Source organism: Ranitomeya imitator, chromosome 6, assembly GCF_032444005.1.
Source record: "Ranitomeya imitator isolate aRanImi1 chromosome 6, aRanImi1.pri, whole genome shotgun sequence".
Classification (NCBI taxonomy): Eukaryota; Metazoa; Chordata; class Amphibia; order Anura; family Dendrobatidae; genus Ranitomeya; species Ranitomeya imitator.
In genome coordinates this window covers 173,921,044-173,931,514 of record NC_091287.1, presented here as the reverse complement: position 1 = coordinate 173,931,514, position 10,471 = coordinate 173,921,044, and the positions used below count along the sequence as shown (strand labels likewise).

At 41.3% G+C, this 10,471-nt stretch overlaps 1 protein-coding gene and 1 long non-coding RNA gene across 2 annotated transcripts; one reads left to right on the top strand and one right to left on the bottom strand.

The window, feature by feature from the left end:
- Positions 1-318: 318 nt before the first annotated feature.
- LOC138643628 (uncharacterized) lies at positions 319-1,395 on the bottom strand. The gene is made up of 3 exons (XR_011314219.1): positions 1,054-1,395; positions 801-953; positions 319-486 (listed from the first exon to the last, which is right to left on the bottom strand). It is a non-coding gene; the product is annotated as an uncharacterized lncRNA (long non-coding RNA).
- A 2,025-nt stretch (positions 1,396-3,420) lies between these two features.
- Positions 3,421-4,866, top strand: LOC138643333 (uncharacterized). Its single transcript, XM_069732260.1, has 2 exons — positions 3,421-4,384; positions 4,699-4,866. The coding sequence occupies exons 1-2, from the start codon at positions 3,421-3,423 to the stop codon at positions 4,701-4,703; spliced, it is 969 nt and encodes a 322-aa protein (XP_069588361.1). The 3' UTR covers positions 4,704-4,866.
- Positions 4,867-10,471: the final 5,605 nt, after the last annotated feature.

Below are 10,471 nucleotides of genomic sequence, written 5' to 3'. Positions count from 1 at the left end.
TAGATAGACTGTATTTTTAAATAAAAAATAATTATGTTCCAAGGCAAATCCAAGCAGGGACATGAGGAAATTGGATAAACCCACATCATAATTCGACATTGTCAGAAACATTCGCACAGCTCGCATGCCATCCTTGTGCTGAATTGAGGTGTACAGGGATTCTACATCCAGGGATACGAGCCACATGTCCTCTTCCATGGGGATCCCTTCTATTTTACCCAGTACATCACCCGTGTCCCTAATGTATGAAGGTAAAGTTTGTACAATAGGCTTAAGATGGAAATCTAAATACTTACTTACTGTTTCACACAGGCTTGCATTTCCCGACACAATTGGTCGTCCTGGAGGATTAGTCAGGCTCTTGTGCACTTTGGGGATAAAATAAATACAAGCTGTTTTCGGATAAGTTGGTACAAGATTGTCCCTTAATTCTTTGGTTATCACTCCTTCGTCAAACGCTTTACTGAGGATATCATGTAGTTCACCCTGGAAAGCAGATGTGGGATTGTACGTTAATTTTTTATAACAACATGTATCTCTTAGTTGTCTAAAGGCCTCTTTCTCGTATTCTTTCTTCGGCCACACCACCACATTGCCCCCTTTATCAGATGGTTTGATTATTATATCCCTCATATTTTTAAGTTCATGCAATGCTTTCCTCTGATCTTTAGATAGATTATCCTTTGAGATACCCTTGGCAATTTTTTCAAACTCTTCAGTGACGAGTTTTACAAAGATTTCAATGTTTGGGTAAATACCCAATGATGGAAACTTCTTAGGTACAGGTACCACAAACTTACTCTTGACCGGGGATGTATTCTGCTCTTCCAGTAATTCTTCTAGAGCGGCCAGGGTTTCCAATTCTTCATTACTCCATTCTTCACTCCTATCGGATTTATCATGTAATTTTTTCAGAACCAATTTTCGTGCAAAGAGGTGGAGATCCTTCACAGCTAGGAATGAATCAAAGGGGGATACAGGAGAAAAGGTTAAGCCAAGACTCAATACGTCTACCTGTGTTTCAGACAACGGAGTATCTGACAAGTTGATCACCTGTAATTTCGAGGACGGCTTCTCAGTCCTTCTATTGCGATTATTGCCCTTCCTCCGATAGTTGTTTTTCCTCAGATTGTATACATAACTACTCGCCCCCTGTTCACCCTCATCGTCTCTGGATGACATGGATGAGAATGATGAGGATCTCGTTTTATCATATCCTCTCATCGTTGTAGGTCGCCATCTATAGACAGTACCACTTTTAAAATCGTTCAAGTCTCTCTGAAATTTCTTTGTTTTGACATCTTTTACTTCTTTTTCCCATATCTGAAATTGGGTATCAATGTCTTTATTTAGAGCTTCCAGTTCTGATGGTGTCAAGACTTCAATCAGTTTCTTACGTGTATTTTCAATGTCCATATCAAACATTTCCAGGCTTTTTTTATTGTTGCCAATCAGCAGGTCCATAAGCGATTTGGAGCATTGATCACATACTTCCTCCCACTTTGTTCTAAACAAAGTGTCCTCAACAGGGAAGGAAGGCATGATTCTTACCCGTAACCCTCTAGGTATAAGTCCTTTTGCAAGATATTTCACTAATGATGCTCTATTCCACCACGTACGAGTGCGTTTTTTCAAAAGGTATTTCATAGAATTCTTTAATTCGGTTTTCTGCCCACTCTCATTAATATCCACTTGCACAGTATCCCCTCCAAAGACAGTATCAATAGTGGAAAGCCAGGCTGTGTCCCTAGCTCTAATATCCATTTTATGGCCACACAAAGATCTGTAATCACAGTACAGACAATAATCAATATTTCATATATCAAAACCAGGCCTATTCATTTGACTCTTCCCACAATCAAAGCAACAACCAAAGAAGAAAACGACGGAAGCAAATGTAAAAAAATAACAATATATATTTATTACATAGATGTACAACACAATAAAACAATTTCCACATATATAACCTAAATCACAAAAGATACATACTGTCCTCAGCGAGATACACATGCAGTATAGGACTGTATCACAAACGGTCGTGCAAGGCACCCTCACTAAGTCTCCAAAAACAATATAGACAGAGGCACAGATAGAAAAAACTGTTAGACGGCTCTGGATATACGCGACCATGGGTCATACATAATAGGTAGAAAAGAATACTGCGTACCCAAAGAAAGCCATATAGGCTATAGGAAAGTAATTAGGTAAAAAGACCTATATAGCACAATGGCAGCTATCCTAATAAAGTGCAAACGCCAAACAGTGCTTAATATAGCAGCCATTGCTAATGCTATCCTACAGAGCCTACCTGTGCTCAAGGGGTAAATCCCCATATATCAAACAGCATATCAAAAGGAGAAAAGGATGCAATACATGACCTGTGTGTGCAGTCCTGTGTGCCCCAACGCACGTTTCGCGTATAGCTTCTTCCGGGGGAGTGTATGTGTGGTTTAATGCAAGAGGGTTTTTATAGCTGATCTTTCATTAGTGGCAGCGGCGTTGTAATGGCGCTCACATGGCTGGTCCGGGCCACAGCGTATGCGCAGATCAGCGTTGCACGTCACCACCGCGCTTCCCCGTCTGACGCGTCAAGACGGGGGGCGCGGTTAGCGACGTCATAGACGCCTCGCCGCAACACAGCCAGTAACCCAGACAACCGTGGAGCGCACACGTCGCATACAATCCGAGATAGGGAGGCGTGGTGATGACTTCAATAAGTGGGAAGTGAGGGGCGGAGTTAACCCTACCAGGAGCGCATTCATCACCGCAGAGCCGAAGGCAGAGACAGCGATGAAGCGCCCATAGAGCAAGTGTATAGTAAATTGTATATATAGAGGGTGAATGGCCAAAGAGGTCTATAGATGTGATGACTAAATCTAAAATCCGTGACATTGGTACATTAGGGTTGAACACAGCACACACACACAGGCAATGCAGCGCCAGTGCTGTATATATTTAGGTAATACATTATAATAAAGTATAAAAAGTGCCAAATTAGGTTCTCTTTAGAGAAAAGCAATATATTACATTAAGACATTGTAATATAGAAAGTGCCATTATTATACCAAAAAGAAACATCTGTGCCTCAGAGGCATCTGTGCCTCTGTCTATATTGTTTTTGGAGACTTAGTGAGGGTGCCTTGCACGACCGTTTGTGATACAGTCCTATACTGCATGTGTATCTCGCTGAGGACAGTATGTATCTTTTGTGATTTAGGTTATATATGTGGAAATTGTTTTATTGTGTTGTACATCTATGTAATAAATATATATTGTTATTTTTTGACATTTGCTTCCGTCGTTTTCTTCTTTGGTTGTTGCTTTGATTGTGGGAAGAGTCAAATGAATAGGCCTGGTTTTGATATATGAAATATTGATTATTGTCTGTACTGTGATTACAGATCTTTGTGTGGCCATAAAATGGATATTAGAGCTAGGGACACAGCCTGGCTTTCCACTATTGATACTGTCTTTGGAGGGGATACTGTGCAAGTGGATATTAATGAGAGTGGGCAGAAAACCGAATTAAAGAATTCTATGAAATACCTTTTGAAAAAACGCACTCGTACGTGGTGGAATAGAGCATCATTAGAGAAATATCTTGCAAAAGGACTTATACCTAGAGGGTTACGGGTAAGAATCATGCCTTCCTTCCCTGTTGAGGACACTTTGTTTAGAACAAAGTGGGAGGAAGTATGTGATCAATGCTCCAAATCGCTTATGGACCTGCTGATTGGCAACAATAAAAAAAGCCTGGAAATGTTTGATATGGACATTGAAAATACACGTAAGAAACTGATTGAAGTCTTGACACCATCAGAACTGGAAGCTCTAAATAAAGACATTGATACCCAATTTCAGATATGGGAAAAAGAAGTAAAAGATGTCAAAACAAAGAAATTTCAGAGAGACTTGAACGATTTTAAAAGTGGTACTGTCTATAGATGGCGACCTACAACGATGAGAGGATATGATAAAACGAGATCCTCATCATTCTCATCCATGTCATCCAGAGACGATGAGGGTGAACAGGGGGCGAGTAGTTATGTATACAATCTGAGGAAAAACAACTATCGGAGGAAGGGCAATAATCGCAATAGAAGGACTGAGAAGCCGTCCTCGAAATTACAGGTGATCAACTTGTCAGATACTCCGTTGTCTGAAACACAGGTAGACGTATTGAGTCTTGGCTTAACCTTTTCTCCTGTATCCCCCTTTGATTCATTCCTAGCTGTGAAGGATCTCCACCTCTTTGCACGAAAATTGGTTCTGAAAAAATTACATGATAAATCCGATAGGAGTGAAGAATGGAGTAATGAAGAATTGGAAACCCTGGCCGCTCTAGAAGAATTACTGGAAGAGCAGAATACATCCCCGGTCAAGAGTAAGTTTGTGGTACCTGTACCTAAGAAGTTTCCATCATTGGGTATTTACCCAAACATTGAAATCTTTGTAAAACTCGTCACTGAAGAGTTTGAAAAAATTGCCAAGGGTATCTCAAAGGATAATCTATCTAAAGATCAGAGGAAAGCATTGCATGAACTTAAAAATATGAGGGATATAATAATCAAACCATCTGATAAAGGGGGCAATGTGGTGGTGTGGCCGAAGAAACAATACGAGAAAGAGGCCTTTAGACAACTAAGAGATACATGTTGTTATAAAAAATTAACGTACAATCCCACATCTGCTTTCCAGGGTGAACTACATGATATCCTCAGTAAAGCGTTTGACGAAGGAGTGATAACCAAAGAATTAAGGGACAATCTTGTACCAACTTATCCGAAAACAGCTTGTATTTATTTTATCCCCAAAGTGCACAAGAGCCTGACTAATCCTCCAGGACGACCAATTGTGTCGGGAAATGCAAGCCTGTGTGAAACAGTAAGTAAGTATTTAGATTTCCATCTTAAGCCTATTGTACAAACTTTACCTTCATACATTAGGGACACGGGTGATGTACTGGGTAAAATAGAAGGGATCCCCATGGAAGAGGACATGTGGCTCGTATCCCTGGATGTAGAATCCCTGTACACCTCAATTCAGCACAAGGATGGCATGCGAGCTGTGCGAATGTTTCTGACAATGTCGAATTATGATGTGGGTTTATCCAATTTCCTCATGTCCCTGCTTGGATTTGCCTTGGAACATAATTATTTTTTATTTAAAAATACAGTCTATCTACAAAAACAAGGCACGGCTATGGGGGCGGCGTTTGCCCCCTCATATGCGAATTTATTTTTAGGGGCATGGGAACGCCAGATATTCTTCACTAACCCCATTGCGGACATTGAAAAAGTCCTTTTTTGGGCGAGATTTATTGATGACGTCCTCATGATTTGGCAGGGCACTGAAGAAGAACTTTTGTCCTTTGTGAGTTTACTAAACACCAATGAGATCAATGTGAGGCTAACATGTAAACGCAGTCAAACTCAAATTGAATTCTTGGACATTCTCATCCGAAAGGGGGAATCTAACGTCTTAGAAACCGACGTTTATCGTAAAGAGACTGCTGTAAACTCTCTCCTCCATGCGTCATCCTCTCACCCTCAACCAGTGGTAAATGCCATCCCTACGGGACAATTCTTAAGGGTTAGAAGGATTTGCTCCAATGACTCCCTCTTCAACCAACAAGCTGATGAATTGGCAGGGAGATTTAGAAGCCGGGGCTACTCCAACAGAAGTATTAAAAAGGGTTGGAGGCGAGCAAAAGCAGAAAATCGAATGAGTCTTATACAACAACAAGACAAGAAAAAATAACCAGCTCCAACTATAAGATTTATCTCCACTTATAACGAGAAGTGGAGAGAAATGAGGGAAGCACTTAATAAATACTGGGCGATCTTGAAAAATGACCGGACTTTGACGGGACATCTGGGAGATACTTCTTCCATTACGTATAGAAGGTCCAAGAATCTAAAGGATATCTTAGTCCATAGTTACTACCCTGGAGAAGACCCCAACAAGGCATTTGGATCCAAAGGACCAAAATGGGGATTCTTTCCATGCAACGACTGCATTGCATGCCCCAACATGCAAAAGGCCTCAGGATTTATATCCAGTGATGGAACCAAGAATTTCACTATCACCCAACATATAACATGTAATTCGTTTGGGGGAATATACTATGCGAGTTGTCCATGTGGAAAGATATATGTAGGTTTAACCTCTAGACCATTAAAAGTGCGAGTTAGGGAACATGTCAGAGACATCATTAATGCACGAGAAATAACGGACATGGCTGAATTAAAACCTATACCTCGGCACTTCAAACAAAAACATGATTGTAATGCCAGTCTATTGAGGGTGTCAGGCATTGACAAAGTCTTTATCAACCACCGAGGTGGTGACTGGAAGAAAATCCTCGCCCAATTAGAAACGAGGTGGATCAAGAAAATTGACTGCGTTTATCCAAAAGGTTTGAATGAGAAACTTAGTTTTGCCCCCTTTCTTTAATTATTAATTCGTGTGATTTTAAGGTGTTTTTATGGTATTTATTGTATTAGTTTTTAATCTGTTTTTTCTTTAGTTTTTTTCTAGAATATATATACTTACCAGCATTTGGTGGCACCCGGCATTTGACTTGGAGAATCGGGTCGTTTGGTGGTGTGTGGTGGGTCGGAGATGGGAAACCGTCAGTGAATCCAGCCTACAAGAAGAATAGAAAGGGAATTATGGTTATATGAGAAGATTTCACTCTAGAAGCCTTCACATGGATTTTGAAATACTGCATATTTATTTTAATATATAACACACATCTGTGTCATTCAGATGATGGATTGTTATGTAACACTACGTACACTCTAACTAAATGTCTTGATGAATATGCTGCACTTTATTGTATCATTTTGATACTATTGCACTTGTCACTTTATTGAGATGTTTCTTTTTGGTATAATAATGGCACTTTCTATATTACAATGTCTTAATGTAATATATTGCTTTTCTCTAAAGAGAACCTAATTTGGCACTTTTTATACTTTATTATAATGTATTACCTAAATATATACAGCACTGGCGCTGCATTGCCTGTGTGTGTGTGCTGTGTTCAACCCTAATGTACCAATGTCACGGATTTTAGATTTAGTCATCACATCTATAGACCTCTTTGGCCATTCACCCTCTATATATACAATTTACTATACACTTGCTCTATGGGCGCTTCATCGCTGTCTCTGCCTTCGGCTCTGCGGTGATGAATGCGCTCCTGGTAGGGTTAACTCCGCCCCTCACTTCCCACTTATTGAAGTCATCACCACGCCTCCCTATCTCGGATTGTATGCGACGTGTGCGCTCCACGGTTGTCTGGGTTACTGGCTGTGTTGCGGCGAGGCGTCTATGACGTCGCTAACCGCGCCCCCCGTCTTGACGCATCAGACGGGGAAGCGCGGTGGTGACGTGCAACGCTGATCTGCGCATACGCTGTGGCCCGGACCAGCCATGTAAGCGCCATTACAACGCCGCTGCCACTAATGAAAGATCAGCTATAAAAACCCTCTTGCATTAAACCACACATACACTCCCCCGGAAGAAGCTATACGCGAAACGTGCGTTGGGGCACACAGGACTGCACACACAGGTCATGTATTGCATCCTTTTCTCCTTTTGATATGCTGTTTGATATATGGGGATTTACCCCTTGAGCACAGGTAGGCTCTGTAGGATAGCATTAGCAATGGCTGCTATATTAAGCACTGTTTGCACTTTATTAGGATAGCTGCCATTGTGCTATATAGGTCTTTTTACCTAATTACTTTCCTATAGCCTATATGGCTTTCTTTGGGTACGCAGTATTCTTTTCTACCTATTATGTATGACCCATGGTCGCGTATATCCAGAGCCGTCTAACAGTTTTTTCTATCTGTGCCTCTGTCTATATTGTTTTTGGAGACTTAGTGAGGGTGCCTTGCACGACCGTTTGTGATACAGTCCTATACTGCATGTGTATCTCGCTGAGGACAGTATGTATCTTTTGTGATTTAGGTTATATATGTGGAAATTGTTTTATTGTGTTGTACATCTATGTAATAAATATATATTGTTATTTTTTGACATTTGCTTCCGTCGTTTTCCTCTTTGGTTGTTGCTTTGATTGTGGGAAGAGTCAAATGAATAGGCCTGGTTTTGATATATGACATAAGAATATTAATATGCAAATTGCCTCTTCTAAGAAAAAGAGGGCTTAACTCTATAGCGCCACCTGTTGGAAGTAGCGATCCTACAAGTCACAATCAACTCTTTAACGAGTCGTGCAATATGACTTAGGATAAAAGCCAAATTAGTATCTCAATTTGCAGACACAGTGTTTCGGGCTGTTGGCCCTCGTCAGTGCGAAGCATGAGAACTGATTTGGCTAGGTGAGAGGCTCTGGACTGGGGTCTAAGGGGTATCGTTTCTCCTTATGGAGAGTGGCATACCATCTCTGGCTTGTCAAGGTAAGGAGGCTTATTCGCCGTGCAATGCTCCTCTGGGAAATATAATATGCAAATTGCCTCTTCTAAGAAAAAGAGGACTTAACTCTATAGCGCCATTTGGCTTTTATCCTAAGTCATATTGCACGATTCGTTAAAGAGTTGATTGTGACTTGTAGGATCGCTACTTCCAACAGGTGGCGCTATAGGGTCACCTAAGAATATTAAATCATTGATATTGTTTATTCATACCTGGCAACGGGGGTTGTTGGTGGCTGATACCAGCAACAAATTTATAAACCACCTGGATTTCGTAGTCCCTTAGTCTTTGGTTCCGATAGTGCCTGCTTGTGACTGAGTCATTAAAGGATCTTTTAGGGTTAGCCGCCGAGGAGCGGGGGCGCCATATTACATCCAAGAGGGTGCCAACCTCCGCTGGTAGGCAGGGACTTTTCTTAGGGACTAAATAGGGTGAGAATCAGAATATGATTGACTGGAATAATCCCATAAGGGTGCCAGACTATCAAAATTGGTGATTTGTACCTAGTAGTTATTTATGTGGTGGCGTGTTTTGACAGTGATTGGCCAGAGGTCCCAGTTTGTAGCCCCCAGGTGTTGGACGTTTCTTTAGACTGGTATATATGCACCAGCTGATTAGAGTTTATTTTTGTAGAGGTGTTGGTTGGAGATTTAGCTACACTACTAATAAGTGAGGGACTTCTAGGGCCATTAGGGTTAGCCACAGAGGAGCGGGGGTGCCATATTGCGTTCAGGAGGGTGCCAACCTTGGCTGGCAGGTAGAGTGCAAGCAGGGGCAACTAGGGTTAAATATATGTATATACCCCCACCCTATCCTGTATCACTGCCTGGTTAGATAAAATAGGTCTACATTTTGGAGTAGCTTGGTGTTATTTAATAAGTCTACAGTGTTATGTTTGGTTTTGATTATTTTGATTAATAAACTTTAAACTTTTTATCGTATTAGTTTTTTAGTGAGCCTTTGTATATACTAATCCTGTCAATCTAGAAATTTACTTCTTTCAAGAGACCTGCAATGAACTACTGTTGGGCTCTGATCATGTGGGCTGAATCCAATTTTTTTTTTGCAATTTATTTTGTGAAGTCATTTTGTTGATTTGTAGAGAGCAGGGAAAGGGGAGGAAGAAAATCACATTGACATTGTTGCTCACTGATTTTGCTTGCCTCAGCCCACTCTCTGCTCCTTCATGATGTCAGAGGCCTACATGACTCAATCATCAAGCACTGTGCAGAAGGACAGAAGAAGTTGCGCAGATAACCAAATTGGAGATTTGGCTTGCATCAATTGAGTGGGAAGGTGTGCATTAGGGTATGTGCACACATCAGGATTTCTTGCAGAAATTTTCCTGAGATTTTCCTGAGAAAAATCTGGCACCACTCCCAGGAAATCCGTATGCATTTTTTGTGCATTTTTGATGCGTTTTTTAGCGTTTTTTTTAGCATTTTTGGTGCGTTTTTTCAAACACATAAAGTTGGTTGAAAAAAAAGGCTCCCATGAGGTCATTTTCTGGTCCAACCCCTCTTCTCCATTTTGCTTTCTTGTTGGATTCAACATGCCGCACCATCGTCTTACCCCACAACAGAACCAGCTACTGTTGCATACGGCACTGCTTTTGCTGTACCACCACAGCGAGCCAAACCCTAGACATAACCCTAACCTTAGACATAACCCTAACCCTAGACATAACCCTAACCCTAGCCATAACCCTAACCCTAGCCATAACCCTAACCCTAGCCATAACCCTAAACCTAGCCATAACCCTAACACTAGCCATAACCCTAACCCTAGCCATAACCCTAACCATTGACATAACCCTAACCCTAGCCATAACCCTAACCCTAGCCATAACCCTAACCATTGACATAACCCTAACCCTAGCCATAACCCTATCCCTAGCCTTAACCCAAACCCTAGCCATAACCCTAAACCTAGCCATAACCCTAACCCTAGCCATAACCCTAACCATTGACATAACCCTAAGGCCGGCGTCACACTAGTGAGTTTTACGGACGTATGAGAG

Excerpts from the sequence above, each read along its gene's own strand:
- LOC138643333 (XM_069732260.1), top strand. The coding sequence starts at position 3,421 with ATGGATATTAGAGCTAGGGACACAGCCTGGCTTTCCACTATTGATACT.